This window comes from Orbicella faveolata, unplaced genomic scaffold (genome assembly GCF_042242905.1).
Source record: "Orbicella faveolata isolate gen_17 unplaced genomic scaffold, um_ofav_v1 contig_14, whole genome shotgun sequence".
NCBI classification, from domain to species: Eukaryota; Metazoa; Cnidaria; class Anthozoa; order Scleractinia; family Merulinidae; genus Orbicella; species Orbicella faveolata.
In genome coordinates, this window is record NW_028301541.1 from 4,573,073 (window position 1) to 4,591,219 (window position 18,147).

The window sequence follows — 18,147 nt, forward strand, 5'->3', positions numbered from 1 at the left end:
TATGCATAATTTGTCAAGTTGTGAATCCTGCTCATGTCCCGCCAAATTCTCAGCGCTAACAATTGAATTTATATTTTATATTTATTTCAAGAAAAATCTCAGATGAAAAATGTTTGCTTAAAAATGTAAAAAATATCTTATATCCTAGCTATATAATTTGCACAACAACAACAAGTAATATCCTTACACTGTGAAAATATGTTGTTTCAAGGTTGCTGAATGAGATTTGAGAGAAAACAAGAATATACTTTGTACTAATTAACATAGTTTATGTAATGTATCATGACAATTATGTGGATATGTAAATTAAATTATGGATTACTGTTAATGTGTACATTATGATTACTGCCAAAGCTCTATTGATCCCGTGGCAGGTGGAAAGGGAGGGGTACAGAGGTGCCTTATTTCCTGTCCAAATCTTTTGGAAGCAACAAAAGCCTTCAGTTTCAACCCATAAAATTAAGACATACTTTTTCAAAGTTTCCCAATAGAAATTTAATCTTGTTGATGAATAACTTTAAAAACACTAATTTACTACACCGAGTGCAAAATTATAGTTTTCTAAAAATTGTCATGGCGTATCTTTTAGAGAAAGGAGTGATAATAGAGCTTTCTTCTGTTGAAATATTCTAAGTAAAACTTTGATTAAGTATTACAAAAACTATGAGCTTATATTTCTGACTGGTAGTGCTCTATATTCTAGTTTCATGTGATGAAAGGGGTAGACCATTTCTCTTGTGTTGCCACATATTGATGCTACCTTCCCAATGCTTGTCTATTGTTGATGAGCTTAACCACTAAAAGTGATACATTTTCTCTGGTATTTATAGAGGAGTTGAGTTTAAAGAAGAACATGTTTTATATACTATTTTCAGTTTGCCCTGGGCTAAAGAAATAAAACTATTGGGAAATCAGAGAGACATGATGACCCACCTACTTCAATTTTTTTGCATAAAGAATACTCAGCCATTGGGTAAATGGCCTAGTGAAATAGTAACAACAAAATGCACACTCTGCTTGGCTTATTTGTGACTATGACAAAATGTTGAATACTGTAACATTGGTAACATTACTGTCTCACTTTGTGTTCTTTTAAAATTAACTATGGGCAAAATTTTATTTTGACCTATTGGTATTTTCTATTGTTTCTTCTTTAAATATTTTCCTTAGGTTTGTGTAAGAATCAAATCTCCAGTGTCTTTGGCACTTCCCATGAGAAGCCAGGCTTGAAATGGCCAAAGACACTAGTTTCTTTGAAAATGGGTTTACGCAAATCTAGATCCCTGATGATTGCTCCAGGTCTGAGATCAAAGTTATTCAGGATAATCTTTAAAAGTTCATTATCAGGAATTTCGCCACTGCCATAGCTGAAAACGGACACAGACAAAGGCTCAGCAATACCAATTGCATAGGCTACTTGCACTAAAACACGCTTGCAAAGCTTTGCTGCAACCAATGACTTTGCAATCCACCTGCAGGCATAACTTGCTGACCTATCCACTTTTGTGGCATCTTTGCCTGAGAATGCACCACCCCCGTGTGCACCCCACCCACCATAGGTGTCTACGATAATTTTGCGGCCTGTGAGACCAGCGTCTCCCATGGGACCCCCATAGAGAAAGATCCCTGAAGGTAGCAGATGGAAAATGGTGTTCTCATCAAGGTATTGTTCAGGAATGACACCTTTTATGATAGTCTCCTTTAAATGGTGTCGAATTTCTTCCACAGGTACACCCTCTGCATGTTGGCTGGAGATCAATACAGTGTGAACTCGCTGTGGTATGCAGGCTCCACCTTGCAAACTGTATTCCACAGTCACTTGTGTCTTGCCATCGGGTCTAAGCCAAGGCAAAGTTCCATCCACCCTGCAATCTGTTAGTTGTTTCGTCAGTTTGTGGGAGAGTACCGTTGTTAAGGGCATTAGTTCTTCAGTTTCATCTGTTGCATATCCAAACATCAAGCCCTGGTCACCTGCCCCAATCTCTAATTCTTTCTTGTCCAAGTACACGCTCCGAGCTATCTCGCCAACTTGCTCTTCAATCGAAAGCAAGACACTGCATGTTTTGTAATCAAAACCTTTGGAAGAATCATCGTATCCGATTTCTTTAACAGTGTTCCGTATAACGCTTTGATAGTCGACTCTCGCTCCAGAAGTAATCTCGCCAAAAGCCATAATCATTCCAGTTTTGGTTGCAGTCTCGCAGGCGACTTTGGCATACGGGTCTTGTTCCAAGTGCGCGTCTAAAATCGCATCAGATATTTGATCGCACATTTTATCAGAATGCCCACGGCAAACGGACTCAGACGTGAAAAGAAATTCGCTCCGATCGCTTGTGCTGTACGCACCGCTAACATACGACCGTGAGCAGCTTGCAGCAGGAGCAAACTTGGATGATATCAGGCGAGCCAGCATCTTTGCCCTTGAACTCAACATGATTGTAGCGTAAAAAATAGTATTAGTAAAGGTGTTTGTCTTCTCGTGACTAAAGTGCTATAAACTCTTCAGCCAGCAGATCTTTTCGTACCTTGCAGAGCCTTGCGTAAATAATGGCATGGTGGTGCAATCGGGCGATTATCACAGGGAATCGATACCAGATCGCGATCAACAGTTTATTAAATTCCACGCGCAATATTTCGAGAACAACACGAAATCAGCTTTTAAATTTTTTTTTTTTAATTCATAATGATCTTAATCGGTAATCAATATTAATTATTCAAACATTTATGAGATCCAATATAGGATCGTTGATTAGTCGGATAACTCCGTAGCCCTTTGGAAATCCGATCTTGAGTGTCGGAAATTCTCGTAAAACTACAACCGAATTTCATTTCCGCTGCAAAATGGAAGCAAGACGACAGTCCTTAGTTATTGAGTCTGACCATCATTCTTCATCGCAAACCTTATGGCCCCTTCGGCAAGCGCTCTACGCCGAATCTGAGGACGACGATGAAGAGAACGAAGACGAATTATCGCGAACTTGGTGGGTAAAAACTCGTTGGTTTCAGCGTCTAGTACAAGTATGTGCGCTTGTCAGTTTGACTTCTACAGCCATGAATTCGCCAGAAACATTTAAACATAACAATTCGCTGAGATACATAACTCTTGGCCTAGACATTGTGGTCGCTGTTGTTTTTACCACTGAAATGATCGCGCAGATAAACATGTGGGGTCTGTGGCGAAAACAGAAGGCTTACTTCAAGAAACCACAGTCTATTTTTAATGCAAGCATGGTTTTCCTTATAATGCTATCGATCTTGCTACAAATTATTGAAATTTCTGGCTATATCCCTGATAATTACGTAGCATTTTCGGTTCCAAGAGCCCCAAGAGCGTTAATAATAGTTCGGTTCTTCAATGTGCTTATTACAATCAGCTTGCCGAAGTCGGTGGCTCGACGCTGTAAACGGCAAATCTGGGCCGTCACTCTGTTCTTGTTGTATTTTATGGCGTTCGGTTCGATTATTGGAGTTCAATTATTCGGACGCAAAAACTATTACTGTGTCAAGAATGGAGCTGATTTGAATAATCTGACATACAACGATCTGTTATTGACTGACCATCGCTGCAACAATGTTACCGGCGAAACAGGATATTTCTGTCCACAAGGGTTTAGCTGTGTTTTTGTGGATTTTGAGGAGAAGGATAAAGATTATTTCGGGGACTTCCTGCTAAGTATTTTAACAGTCTATGAAAGTTCTACACAAGAAGGTTGGGTTCTCGTCATGTACCGAATGATGGACTTTCGATCGCATCCCCTAGTAATCGTTTATTTTGTGTTGCTCATTTTTTTCGTCGCGTGGCTTGTAAAGAACGTCTTCATCGCCGTGGTGTCGGAAACCTTCGCCGATATTCGGAGCCTGTATATGTACAGTCGGAAATCTTCGAAGCGTACTTCGGCTCGGCTGGCCTCTCAAGTTATCAAGGACGCAGGAACCGGTTGGCATTTAGTCTCGGTGGATCACGAAGCGGCTAAAGGCCATGCACCATTGCGTGTTCGACAGATTGTTAATTCTATTTACTTTAAATACACAATGATCTTATTTGTTGTGGTTGACGCTTTTGTTCAAGCTACTGTCCATTACGAATCAAGGAGATACGCGCAATTTGGGTTCACCATAGTTTTCGACCTTGAAGTTTTCCTGAAGATCTCATGTATAGGCTTTCGACCCTACCTTCTCCGTAGAATGCAGCTAACAGAGTTTATTTTAGCTGTTGGCAGCACTGTTTTCGCTCTACCAATTCTGATCTCGGAGAAAGCGTCTTTTCTGGCTGTCTTTAACGTGATGCGAATAATCCGACTTATTGGAGCGATTCCCAAGCTTCAAGAGTTTTGCGAGAAAATCTTCGGAACTGGAAAGAAACTTGGAAGTGCTATCGTGTTTACGTTGATTTTTGTGATGGTCTCCTCCGTGATAAGCATGCAGTTCTTTCTGACTTTAGATGTGAAGAGGTTTGGTACCTTCACTAGCTCCATACAGTCCATGTTTCAAATCATTACCCAGGAAGGGTGGGTGGAAGTTCTGGATGACTTAATCAACGCAACTACGAACTCAGCTGCAAAGGCTTTTGTTGCCATCATAATCTTGGCAAATCATCTTTTCTCCTCGCTGATTATCATGAGCGTTTTTGTTGCAGTTATCCTAGACAACTTGGAACTTGACGAAGAGGTGAAGATTATGAAACAGAAAAAAATGGGCGGTGAAAGCCGAGAATCCACCGAGGAACTTCCGTTGCGTCTTCGGGTCTTCGAGCGTTTTCGGGATGACCCTCGGCTTGTGAAGTTGAGTAGGATAAAGACAACAGCTGATTTTTCCACTCCCAAGATTCGTGACAGTTTTATGAAGAAGTACATAGACAGTTCGGGCTTGGAAACTCACATTGGTGTGGACGTGGGGGAGAAAATCGGTGAAACTTCGCAGTTGAGAAGACGCCGCACAGCAATTCCGATAAAGCTGTTAAATTCGACGATATCCGAAGTGGATAAACTTTCAAAGTTCGTGAGAAAACAATCGAGTATCACTGCGCTTATTAATGACAGCAATCGCCGAAGGACCTACGCGCTTCTTTCGCCCACCGAAATCTCCCCGAGAAATCAGGCCACCGTCGGCAGTAAGCAGCAGCCCGCTTCGGTTTTCCGATCTGCTTCGAGGCGTTTTCGAAGTCGCCCTCCACCGTCACCGAAGCAAGCTCAAGGTGATGTCAAACAAGTGATGCGGATTGCCAGTCAAGCGACGGGTCTTCACTCGCAGTTAAGCCAAGATGAAAATAACACGGGCCGAGACTTTGACATCCAGTGGGTGCGAATAAAACGCGAAGAGGCTCAGAGGAAAAAGAGAGCTCAAGTCGAGAAGCTTCGTGAGAATCACCCCTACTTTGACCAGCCCCTCTTCTCGCTACAGCGTGACTCGTGGCTCCGAAGGTTTCTACAGAGCATGGTAAACGCGCGTTACATCATTCCACCCGGGTACACAGAGCGAGCGTCACGCAATCATATTGTCACGATGGCACGGCTTCACAAGGTTCTCGCGTCACAGACGTACCTGGAGTGGATTATGATCGTTGTCACGCTAGTGTCATCCATATCTATGATGCTAGAGACTCCTACAGAGCGCACGTTTGTCAGGCCTGCAACAGAAGTCATTGAGTACATCTTTGTTGTTGCCATGAGTTTGGAGCTTGGCGTAAAAATTCTTGCAAACGGTTTGATTTTCACACCTCATGCCGTTATACAGAACTTTGGAGGTGTTCTGGACGTGACCATATACCTCGTGGCACTTGCCTATGTTGCCTGGCAACCACATCCGATACCCGCCCGCTCGGGGGCTCAGGTGTTGATGGTATTAAGGTGCCTTCGTCCCTTACGTATCGTCACATTGGTCCCGAAAATGCAGAAGGTGATCCTTGAACTGGTTGGTGGCTATAAAGAAATTCTCAAAGTAACTGCCGTGCAGTCTATTCTTATGTTCATTTTCGCCAGTTACGGTGTCCAGGTTTTCTCTGGCAAGTTCAGAAGCTGCAACGATCGAAGTATTAAGACCGAAGAGGAGTGTACAGGAATATTTGAAATAGAAATTGCCACGCCTCGCGAATTACGCGTCGTCGCGGAATCTTCAAAAATGATGGTCCCACGCGTGTGGAAAAATCCCAGGAACTTCGACTTCGATAATGTTATCAACGCATTTCTAGCCCTGTTCGAAGTTCTTTCCTTGGAAGGCTGGTTGGAAGTGCGAGATGTGATCCAGGCAGTCGTAGCCCCGGAATACAGTATTTATGTCCATATTTACGTGCTTCTTGGAAGCATGGTCGGGCTGACCTTGTTCGTCGGGGTGATTGTCATGAATTTCAATGAGAACAAAGGCATTGCTTTACTCACTGTTGATCAGAGAAGATGGCAGGATCTGAAGAAGCGCCTCCGACTGGCGCAACCTCTCCATCTTGCCCCTAGACCAAGGAAAGAAGGTTTTCGAGCCGTTTTGTTCGACGCCACGCAGTCAAGGATCTACAAAGTTATCGACATCTGTTTGGTGGTAATTACTTGCTTGACAGTCACGATCGCTCAGTGGACTACAGAGGACAATCTGAGAATGCGTGACGCGCTGACCAGTACTGCAGCTGTGTGCTCGCTGTTGTTCGTTGTGGACATGTTGCTGAAAATTATCGCTTTCACCTTCCGAGGATACTGGCAAAGCCGGAGAAACCGGTTTGACCTGTTCTTGACCAGTCTCGGGGTACTGTGGGTGACGCTGAATTTTTCCTTAAAAGGGAGTGGTACGCCATATACAGTGACTACTTTTTTCGGGATGGTGATCATATTGTTCCGCTTCTTGACGCTCTCAGGTAAACACGACACGCTCAAGATGCTGATGTTGACTGTGGTCATGTCGCTGATAAAGAGCTTCTTCATCATCGCTGTTTTGATCGTTCTAATGCTCAGCTACTCTTTGGCCGGGGTGATCTTGTTCGGAACAGTGAAGTATGGAGAAGCGTTGAACCGTCACGCCAACTTCAAGACTAGCTTTAACGCCATGATCCTTCTGTTTCGCATCACAACTGGAGAGGACTGGAACAAGATAATGCACGACTGTATGCTTTCTAAGCCTTACTGCACGGAAAATGCGGACACACCCAACTTCTGGCAAACTGATTGTGGCAACATCGCCGCGGCGCTGATTTATTTCATCTCGTTTTACGTCATCGTGACTTTTGTATTCTTGAACCTTTTCATCGCTGTCATCATTGAGAATTTTTCGTTGTTCTACTCGAGCGATGAAGACTCGCTCATCAGCAACACAGACCTAAGAGACTTTCAGCTGACTTGGAACTTAGTGGATAAATACCGTAAAGGGGTGTTATCAGTTAGGCAAGCTAAGCTTGTGCTTCGCTTGCTGAAAGGCCGCTTAGAAGTTGACAGTGGGTCGCTGTTGTTCAAACACATGTGCTGCGAGATTGAAAAGCTTCGGAACGGCTGTGATGTTTCTTTTCACGATGTTCTAGGCGTGCTAGCTTACCGTTCGGTGGACATCAGTCGAAGTTTGCAACTAGAAGAGCTTCTCGAGCGAGAAGAACTGGAATATCAGATCGAGGAGGAAGTGGCCATACAGACCATCCGTGATTGGTTCACCAACCTGCGCAAGAAGCGGGCCGAGCGGGAATGGATCCGACATTTAGAGCAAGGTGGCATTCCATTGGCTGGAGGTATCCAACTGTCTGATAAAAGCCCTGGGGCCTCAAGCGCGGAGAGCTTAGAACACTCAGCTAATGAAGACCCTGAGCGTGAGGAGCGTGATACCGAACGCGAGGCTCGAGAACACGACAGTAGCGAAGATGACGATTTTCCAGTGTCGCCTTCTTCCAAAGGACCAGCTATTCTCCTTTCTGCTCCGCCGCCAGCCAAGAAAACGGAACGAAGTAATTCCGCGTCTCGTAAGAGTTCTGTTACGTTTCCCGATGAATTGTCGATGTCAGCAAAACGACGAAGCCTACCGGAAGCCCTGACTAATCTGAAAACACGAAAGAAAAGTATTCCCGAGATAAAGGAGTTCGCCGGAGAGGTTCGTGATTGGTGGACGACTCAGATGAATGACGGGCCCTGAAAGTTCCTGATTGGTGGACTGATCAGGTGAATGACGTGATGCACCTGTTAGGTCTGTGACTGGTAAATGATTTAATAGAGCGGTTTACAATTGAGTGTCACAAAACCAAAACCAAAGTAATCACTCTAGCCAATCACAAAGAACACAGATAATACCGTTAACCAATCAAAACTTCAAGTAATTACGTGTAGCTGACGCGAAACGACGGAAAACGAGTGCGAACGAGTCGTGGTAGGTTTTGGTTTTACCTCTGATTAGATGAAAAAGTGGCGCGAATATTTTTAAGTCAATCGTGTAGCGTAGGGGATGCAAAACCAATTACTTTTCGACACTCAAATGAAAACAGTTGGGCTCTAGAATCAATAATTTGGCGAAACGTTTACACAATAGAGCAATAGGTGTTATTGCAGTTATCAGAGGTTTGACATACAAACGAGGCAAAAGGGTCCATTCTGCTCTGTGTTGACCCTCATCGCCTCGTTTGTATGGCTTTTTAAACAGTGGAATATTTGACCACAGACTCAACTGTAATAACAGCTATTTTTCATGCCTATCCATAAACTCAATCAAATTTAACACGGACACCACTGATATGGATTGTGGACAGTTTCGGTATCAAAAACAAATGGCAAATAATGGTAAATAATGGCAGCTTGTAATATCCGCACCCCCCCCCCCCCCCCTTTTCCGGTTGAGGACCATCGGCTACAGGTAGGATAATTTTATTGCTCCCTACCGGGATTTCAGAAGAATTTTTTAAATTTTCACCTCGGTTCTTTAACGGTGTTTTAACGCAATGGCTCAATATCAAATGTGGTGTCCGTGTTAAATCTGATATCATAAAGCTCGTAAATTCAAACCGAAGCAAATACACGACTGTTCACGACAGTTTTTGAGGGAAAATGCTATGATACTGATAGAAACCGGGTTAAGCGGGATGTTTTCATCTTGTAAATATGTATAGACAGGAAATAAGCGATAAGAAAACTTGTATAATTAGCCTTGCGTTTAAAAATTAAAAAAGTGAAAACGTGCTTTACAGATACATACCAACATAGCGTTTGTTCGAAAGTGAAGTATGATCATCGCAGTAAATTTTCCAATTTAAGCAACTGGAAAGAAGAAGCCTGAAAAAAATCAGGGCTTCAACGGGATTCGAACCCGTGACCTCCACGATACCGGTGCGATGCTCTACCAACTGAGCTATGAAGCCACACATTGGGAGCGAGGTCAATTAATTGAGTTCATATCTTCCCGTGAGTGAAATGATGTGAAGTATATATGAAATAATTCATATTTGAACTGCGGTAGTAGATGAAAGTGAAGTATGATCATCGCAGTAAATTTTCCAATTTAAGCAACTGGAAAGAAGAAGCCTGAAAAAAAAAAAAATCAGGGCTTCAACGGGATTCGAACCCGTGACCTCCGCGATACCGGTGCGATGCTCTACCAACTGAGCTATGAAGCCACACATTGGGAGCGAGGTCAATTAATTGAGTTCATATCTTCCCGTGAGTGAAATGATGTGAAGTATATATGAAATAATTCATATTTGAACTGCGGTAGTAGATGAAAGTGAAGTATGATCATCGCAGTAAATTTTCCAATTTAAGCAACTGGAAAGAAGAAGCCTGAAAAAAAAAAAAATCAGGGCTTCAACGGGATTCGAACCCGTGACCTCCGCGATACCGGTGCGATGCTCTACCAACTGAGCTATGAAGCCACACATTGGGAGCGAGGTCAATTAATTGAGTTCATAAATGTGTGGCTTCATAGCTCAGTTGGTAGAGCATCGCACCGGTATCGCGGAGGTCACGGGTTCGAATCCCGTTGAAGCCCTGATTTTTTTCAGGCTTCTTCTTTCCAGTTGCTTAAACTGGAAAATTTACTGCGATGATCATACTTCACTTTCATCTACTACCGCAGTTCAAATATGAATTATTTCATATATACTTCACATAGCGTTTGTTCGTCGTTCAACAATATTTGTATTTCTAGCCGCCTCACTTGCTGCTTCCTCCTCTTTTAAAACATGGCACGGCTTTAAATTTTTCAGTTCAAGTTTTAAATGTAGCTAAATTCACCTTCAAAGTGTTCGTTATAGATTAGTTTTTTGGCAACTTTGTTGTGCAGCCCAATTTAGAGCAAATCGTTCAGCTGTCGCTAAGCGCGGGAAAACTTCCATGCAACCGGCGCAAAGCGCGGGAAAATGCCTGTAAGTCAAGTAAGACAGGTTTTGGTTTTGCTCCTGATTGGTTAAAAGATTGGCAAGAGCTCTATTGTGATTGGTTAGATTATGTTCTTCTAGAGCGCACTGAGTAAACGCGTAATACCAATTGATTGGTTGCGGAAATTTTGATTTTATACGAATATATATAATAAGTGTTCTATAATATATATAATAAGTATTAATAGCCGTCAGTGGTTTAAAACTGCTGGTTCCAAAAAGGTTCTTTCACATTAAATCGACTGTACATATTCACGTTGTTTACGTTATAGTCTCACTTTATATTAATTTATATGAACTACTCCACTTACGATAGCAAAAAAAGATGCCAGTGTAATATGTGTAAAATAACCCTGTATATAGCAGGAAAAACAAATGTACTTTACGAAGTAGCCTATATAAGAAGTCTGTTACACGATTATAACTGTATCATAGACTTTGCTTCTATCCAGTATTTTAGCTTCTGAAGAAAAAAAAAACATTGTATTGGCTATAACTACGGGTTCGATGTGATAGTTGGAAAGGTGCACACATTGCGCGAAAGTTTTTAATACGAGTACATCGATCCCGTTTAGAATTTTTCTTTTAAAACTGACTACGACAACTCTTGTAAGCTCAAGATGTATCGATAAACATTTAGTGATCATAATTTAGACGACTAGATGTTCTTAGAAGCTTTCCAGCTTGTAGATGTGTTTTAGTTTTCCTTTGTGTTTGTAGCACACGGGACCCAGGGGTGTAGTCCAGGGGCAAAGTTTCTCCCCCACCCTAGTCTGTCAAAGGGGTTTCTTCACCCTAGAAAAATCCCCGGGAATCAATATATCAACTCTGATATGTACATTACAGTCGGAATATTTTCGAATAGCCCTTTTCACGGTTACCTTTGCTCATTTGCATTACAATAAAATCTAGCGTGTATGTGAGGCAATTTCGGACCATTTTGTAGTTTTAGCCCGAAATTGCCTCGCATCAAGGTTGGATTACGTTGTAATGCAAAGGAAAAAAATTAACTGTGAAAAGGGCTATTAAAAGGAAATCGGACATTATTTGACATCGGATCCCGTATTTCGCGCCTTTTTTGCACCACTTTCAAATCACTGTATAAACTACAGAGTAACACCATCGCCGTCAGTGTAGAATTAAAGACATACTGTATAAAAATATAGTTATAGTCACCTATTTTTTGTGTGTACACTGTACTTTCTTGTTTTGGTTACAATTGATAGAAACAGACAACAATACGCACCAGAAAAAACGAGAAGGGGAGTATAGGTGGATTACATTCATAGAGGAACAAACGGCTCCTTTAGGATCCACCGAGTCGATAAAAGAAATGATGACCACAAATCATGCATGAAAGACTTCACATCCGTTGAAGAACAATAAAAGCTAAATCTTTCTATGGTCGCAGGTATAAACGGATGTTAAGGCAGCTCAGTCACGGCAGTTTGAGTTATTTTGGCCACGCAGAAAATTAGGTTAAAAATTGATGGAATCCTGAAAATAGTAGTTTACTAAGATGGAAAAACATCAGAGAGATAATAATAAGCCATAAAGAACTGAAAGAAGTATGCTTGAGGATGGAGAAGACTAACACGGATTACAATCGACGAACTTGAAAAATTTAGGCTAAACTTTTCAAGATGTGCAAACCGTGATGTAGCTACTTTAAACAGCTTTCGTTTTTGCAGCCAGCGTAGCAAGCATAAAACGGGGTGAGGTGCGGGATAAAAGTTGGGGGTTGGTTTTCGCCTCCCCTAATTCTTCCCCGTTTACGCGTGCAACGCAGGTTATTCTTTTTGTATGATTGCTTTTGCTACATCACGTTAAATTTTACTGAGTCTAAGGGGAACTCTGTAGAGGTTGGAGTAATCGAGCTGTCAAATTAGGCTTAAGTGCGGAATGCGGATGGTAGGGTGGAGTAAGGGGTACGGTAAGGTAAGAACTGATAGGGAGGGGATGGTTAGCTAAAGAAAGGAACAGGCTGGCGGGAATTACAGGAAGCCAAGGAGGAAGTTAGGAGGAGAACTAGAGGCGAGTGAAGATGTCAGAGGTGGAATTGAGTCGAAAGTGTAAGAGAGCACAGTTGGAGATGGGGGATATAACAATAAATCGAAGCCCTGGTGAGAGTGTTTGTAAGGGGAGAGAATGCAAAGGAATCAAAAGGTGAATGTTGAAATAGAAGTTAAGTCGAAAAACGAAATATACGATGGTTTGTATTTAAAAAGAGAAATTTTCAAACTCTTGCATCATCGAACAATCAAATGACTGTATCATTAAAGTTTCTCGAGCCCCTGACTTCCCTTTTTATTAGAAAAAGAGCTTCCGGCAAGTGAATTTAGACTGTAGCAGAAGATTTGTTTGAGCGACGCATTGGTGACGGTTGACTCTGACAAAATTATCGACACTTAGGAATGATACAAGTTCGTTCCAAGCCGCGCGGATTTCTCAGAGCTACACTAACAGATCGTATCAGAAATAGTGGAGATAAGAAAACCCACCGAAATAAGCGATAAGAGAACTATAAATAATACTGAAAATTATAAAAGTAATAACTTGGGTTTGTTAGAAATAAAACTGTATTTGATCATTGACTTTTGTATCATTTGGTGGCTCCTAAAGGAGCCGTTGGTTTTGGCGGGAAACCCACAAAGTGAGTTTACTTGCTGCTGGTGTACTTGGTCACAGCCTTCGTTCCTTCACTCACGGCGTGTTTGGCCAGTTCACCAGGCAGAAGCAGCCTGATGGCGGTCTGGATCTCGCGGGAGCTGATGGTTGATTTCTTGTTGTAGTGGGCAAGGCGGGAAGCTTCGGTGGCGATGCGCTCGAAGATGTCGTTGACGAACGAGTTCATGATGCCCATGGCTTTGCTGGAGATACCAGTGTCAGGGTGAACTTGCTTCAACACCTTGTAGATGTAGATAGCATAGCTTTCCTTTCTCTTTCCCCTTCTCTTCTTCTTTCCATCAGCCGCGGCCTTTGCCTTACCAGCTTTCTTCTCGCCTTTCTTTCCTGCAACTTTGGGTGCCATTTCTGTAGATCAGAATGGATTTGAAATAACTGAAAACTCGATCGATCTTGTATTTATACTAGAATGACTAAAAGATCGATTAACATACGGATCGAAATTTGCGATCACTGATTGGTCAGCCTTATGGCGTATTTACAATACTTTGACAAACCTCGAGGTTAATACTCTTTTGAATGCATGCAAATACAAAGGTTCTTTGAAATGCTACATCGACCAACAAAGATCTGATTGGTGCTTTTCGATCCTTCTTGCATAAAGATAAGCTATAAATATCACGATCTAAAACTATTTTTGCTAATCTTCCACAACTTTCGTGAAGGCAAATTCAAACCAAACATGTCTGGTCGCGGTAAAGGAAAGGCAAAGGGCACCAAGTCCAAGAGCCGCTCATCTCGAGCAGGGCTTCAGTTCCCAGTTGGTCGTATCCATCGTCTTCTTCGCAAAGGCAACTATGCTGAGCGTGTTGGCGCCGGTGCTCCAGTGTACTTGGCTGCCGTGCTCGAGTATTTGAGCGCCGAGATCCTCGAGTTGGCGGGCAACGCTGCTCGTGACAACAAGAAGACAAGAATCATCCCCCGTCACCTTCAGCTGGCTGTCCGTAATGACGAGGAGTTGAACAAACTGCTCGCCGGTGTCACCATCGCGCAGGGAGGTGTTCTTCCCAACATCCAGGCTGTACTTCTGCCCAAGAAGACCGAGAAGAAAGCCAAAGCTTAAATAAGCTTTGACTCACAAACAAACGGCTCCTTTAGGAGCCACCAAATATTACAAAAGTCACGATCAACAAAACTCTTCGTTCCATTTCAGTTAAGTTTATTACCCTTTTTTCCCTTGCTCAATTTTTTTCAGTTAGAATTGTTTCTGTTTTCCGACCAATATAGCAGTGCTGCGATGAATCAAATTATAAGAGCAAACGTTTCTCCTTATGTGAGAGTGAAAACCGAAAATAACCCACCTCGCCTAAGTTACTGCCTTTTTTCTCTTAGTTTTACTGTTTGCAAGACTGGACCTTTATTATGCTCTTTCCCGCCTCTGTAGCTTGCATACCTTATTACCTCTTCAGTCCTTGTGTCAACACATTCTCAACAAATGCAAATAGAAATTCAATTAGCTCGCCGTTTTATTCTTTATCATGTTAATGTAGTTCAAGCGACTGTGCGCGCGTGTTCACGCTTGAATAAAAAGCGCGCCTAAATGAAAATTTGTTGTCAGTTAACGAACTTACTTGGCGCAAATTTTCTAAGGTAGCTTGAACTTTACAAATTTTGTTATGCCCTTTAGGCCTAAACATGTATTTATGCCTTTTTCAGTCGTAATTAACTAAACGATATTACGGCTTGCATTACTGAAAAATTCGTCCACTAAAATCATTTATAAAGGTAAATAATAAAACTCTAATGTTTGAATTGACACTACAACAAAACTGAGATAAGCCTGTATCGTTTGTGCGTTAGTGGAATTTATCCGGAATATGTCTGAAGTAAGAAAGAAAGAATTATATGTATTCTACCTGGTTGAGTTCTCTACTTTTAAAATAAAACTAAGGCCAAATGACTAACGAAGTTGTAGTTTATAATTGACCTCTTTTGAAAAGCGCGTCGAAGGTTTGCCGAGATTCGTTTTAATTTGACGGAAAAACTGAAATTTAGAGTCGATAAATGTTTCAACCTATTTCATATAACTTGACAGGCCATTATGGCCGCGTTCGGGTTTTTAACTCAGATATTCATAAACACTCAAAATACCTTAGGACGAGTACAGTGAGGGAGTTTCTCTAGAAGATCTAAAATATTGTTGAAATTTCTAATAACTATGAAGCAGAAGCAAGGAAACTAGGTAGAATAGAGCGTATTAAACCTACGGAGTTGATTTCTCTGTTTGGTTTTATCCACTTGAAGTTACAAACAAAAGTCCAATCTTTACGGTCTGTTCACCAAGTGTGCTCATTAACCCCGAGTTTTGGAAATCATGTATCAGATATACATAAAAGAAATCTTTACGAAAAACAATGATTCTATTGGTCATTACTTTTGAGAGATTTGGTGGCTCCTAAAGGAGCCGTTTGTTTGTGTTGGCAGACTGTGCAGTCTAACCGCCAAATCCGTACAGGGTACGGCCTTGTCGTTTCAGAGCGTACACCACATCCATGGCTGTCACAGTTTTTCTCTTGGCGTGCTCGGTGTATGTCACAGCATCACGGATCACGTTCTCAAGGAAAACTTTGAGAACACCACGAGTCTCCTCGTAGATCAGGCCAGAGATTCGCTTGACACCGCCACGGCGAGCAAGACGACGGATGGCTGGCTTGGTGATACCTTGGATGTTGTCACGAAGGATCTTTCGGTGACGCTTGGCGCCTCCTTTTCCTAGACCTTTGCCTCCTTTACCGCGACCAGACATGTTGATTGCTACTCGTGTAACTGAATGAAGGACTTAAACGCCGTTTCTACTATTTATAGGCAGATGTAGGACCTCTCAGGAAACATAGAAATATTTCTATTGGTTGAATAAGACAACAGAGACCACACTATGCATATTGCATTATTCTATTTACAAAAAAACACGAGTTGAGAGCTAAATGAACGGTTTGCGGCTTGCCTAGCTTAAGAAGTATGGCAAAAAATATAATGCTTTTTCTTATAAAAAGAACTTAACACGATGAACTAAGATGCTTGTGTAACTTTTGCCATAATTAAGCCATTGGCGAGTATTTAACCAAAAACATGAACAATTTTATTCATAGGATCGAACTGTGAATATAAATTTTGTATGATACATTTTCCAGCCAATAAAATCGCTCCCTTTTCCACCAATCAGCGTTAAGCCCGCCAATGTATAAATAATTTTATAAGCGTCGAAACGCTTAAACGGAAAATAGTTCTTGCTGTATACTTTCGTGAACTTCCAAATGGCTCGTACAAAGCAAACCGCTCGTAAATCAACCGGAGGAAAAGCTCCACGAAAACAGCTCGCCACAAAGGCAGCTCGTAAGAGCGCTCCTGCCACCGGTGGAGTCAAGAAACCTCATCGTTACAGGCCTGGTACAGTCGCTCTTCGTGAGATCCGTCGTTACCAGAAATCCACCGAGCTGTTGATCCGCAAGCTGCCCTTCCAGCGTCTTGTGCGAGAAATCGCTCAGGATTTCAAGACCGATCTGCGTTTCCAGAGCTCCGCTGTCATGGCTCTTCAAGAAGCTAGCGAGGCTTATCTTGTTGGTCTGTTTGAAGACACCAACTTGTGCGCCATCCACGCCAAGCGCGTCACCATCATGCCCAAGGACATTCAGTTGGCCCGCCGAATCCGCGGAGAACGAGCATAAGTGGATAACACAGTCCTTCACAAAACAAACGGCTCCTTTAGGAGCCACCACATGAATAAAAGCAATGACCAACATGAACCTGACATAAATCATGAAAATTTTCACATGCATTATTCCCTTTCGTCGAAGAACGATAAAAGCGCAATTATCTTTCTATGATTGCAAGTACAAGCGCATTATAAAACCCTTTCGTTTTAATACTTTTGCTCTTTCATGCTCAGATTCTCTGGGAAGATTCAGTTTAGTTCAAAAAATGAACAGGGTTTCTAGAAATCTTTTTATTAAAAGAAACTTTCTAGTCAACGTACGCTGTGGTTATGAGCACCAAGTCAACTCGGCGCGCGTCCCTTAAACTATACTTTCTTTCTGCAACACTACATGAATATCTGTAAAACCCTTTCATTGAACATACCCTTTCCTTTCAGTTTTAAAAAATTAAAAAGTTTTACCATTGATTCATTCTGTGCATGAGTTTCTGTCCTTTTTTATTCTCTCACCTGACTAGATCTGAAAATCGTTTCCTTACGAATTTTGGCGCCATGTTTAGCGATGAATATCAAGTTTAAGTAGGTGACGTTGTTATTACCTCCCAACTGAAGTCTACAGAACTCAGGAGAAGTTGAATAAAGGAACAAAAAATACTGTATGCCGTTCCGCCTTTCGTTCTATCTGAGGCATTTTTAAGCTTAAATCATAGTACACAACTCTTTTAACATTCTTTTCTTGGTGATCAGAAGCGTAACGAAATTTGGCGCTTGATATATGCAAATACAGGCCGCAACTTACCGACACGAAATCTCACATCATACCAGTATTATTTACTCATTGAAGTCGACGGTTCGAAAGTCCTTCTACATTATTAAAGTTGTTTAGACTTTAGGAAACAATCGAAATTTATTATTGAGGAAATGTTTGTTTGATAAATTTGCGCAAGTCAGTATTGATACTTTACGAAACAAATGCGTGAAGATTTTACTATCCATTCAGTGTTTGAGGAGTGTTTCGTTCTCTTTACTAAAATCGAAGCATTGCAAATCTCAGTATAAAACAGTTATTCAAAAATTACCACTCATGTCTGTGAAATGTTTGATTTATAATCACCCAAAGAACTCAGAATTCAGACGTGATGTCCTGTTTTGTACACGTTTACTCAAGTCACACTGAGTGATTTGGAAATGACGGCCTCAGGAGATTGTCCTTGTTATTCAAATAAACGCAAGGATAAGCAATGGAAAATCAGCGATAAGGCCAAATTTTTTACGCAAATCTTAAGCAGTAGGAGTTCTTCTTCCTTAAAATCTTACAAAATCTGATAAATAGCGAACTTAAGAAGAATTAATTTGCTATAAAGACAAGACGTTCATTTGAATCTTACTGTTTTATAAACTTTCAGGCTTTCGAATTGTATCTTTGGCTCCCTTTGACCAAATTTGTTTTGGATCTACAACTGAGGAAATACCACAGCAACCAATTTTA

General features: G+C 41.6%; 3 protein-coding genes and 3 pseudogenes across 3 annotated transcripts; 3 read left to right on the forward strand and 3 right to left on the reverse strand.

The window, feature by feature from the left end:
* Window positions 1–62: 62 nt before the first annotated feature.
* LOC110063079 (S-adenosylmethionine synthase pseudogene) lies at window positions 63–2,627 on the reverse strand (annotated as a pseudogene).
* A 64-nt stretch (window positions 2,628–2,691) lies between these two features.
* Window positions 2,692–11,500, forward strand: LOC110063078 (sodium leak channel NALCN-like). Its single transcript, XM_020770025.2, has one exon. The coding sequence runs from the start codon at window positions 2,842–2,844 to the stop codon at window positions 8,092–8,094; it is 5,253 nt and encodes a 1,750-aa protein (XP_020625684.1). The 5' UTR covers window positions 2,692–2,841; the 3' UTR covers window positions 8,095–11,500.
* A 1,382-nt stretch (window positions 11,501–12,882) lies between these two features.
* LOC149113696 (histone H2B.1 pseudogene) lies at window positions 12,883–13,409 on the reverse strand (annotated as a pseudogene).
* Window positions 13,326–15,818, reverse strand: LOC149113697 (histone H4). Its single transcript, XM_089286269.1, has one exon. The coding sequence runs from the start codon at window positions 15,750–15,752 to the stop codon at window positions 15,441–15,443; it is 312 nt and encodes a 103-aa protein (XP_089142395.1). The 5' UTR covers window positions 15,753–15,818; the 3' UTR covers window positions 13,326–15,440.
* Window positions 13,689–14,092, forward strand: LOC149113698 (histone H2A pseudogene; annotated as a pseudogene).
* Window positions 15,819–16,195: 377 nt separating the features above from the next.
* LOC149113699 (histone H3) lies at window positions 16,196–16,974 on the forward strand. The gene has a single exon (XM_089286268.1). It carries the CDS (start codon window positions 16,261–16,263, stop codon window positions 16,669–16,671), a length of 411 nt encoding a protein of 136 aa, XP_089142394.1. The 5' UTR covers window positions 16,196–16,260; the 3' UTR covers window positions 16,672–16,974.
* The last annotated feature ends 1,173 nt before the right edge of the window (window positions 16,975–18,147 follow it).

Coding starts and splice junctions, on each gene's coding strand:
- LOC110063078 (XM_020770025.2), top strand. CDS start 2,842: ATGGAAGCAAGACGACAGTCCTTAGTTATTGAGTCTGACCATCATTCT.
- LOC149113697 (XM_089286269.1), bottom strand. CDS start 15,752: ATGTCTGGTCGCGGTAAAGGAGGCAAAGGTCTAGGAAAAGGAGGCGCC.
- LOC149113699 (XM_089286268.1), top strand. CDS start 16,261: ATGGCTCGTACAAAGCAAACCGCTCGTAAATCAACCGGAGGAAAAGCT.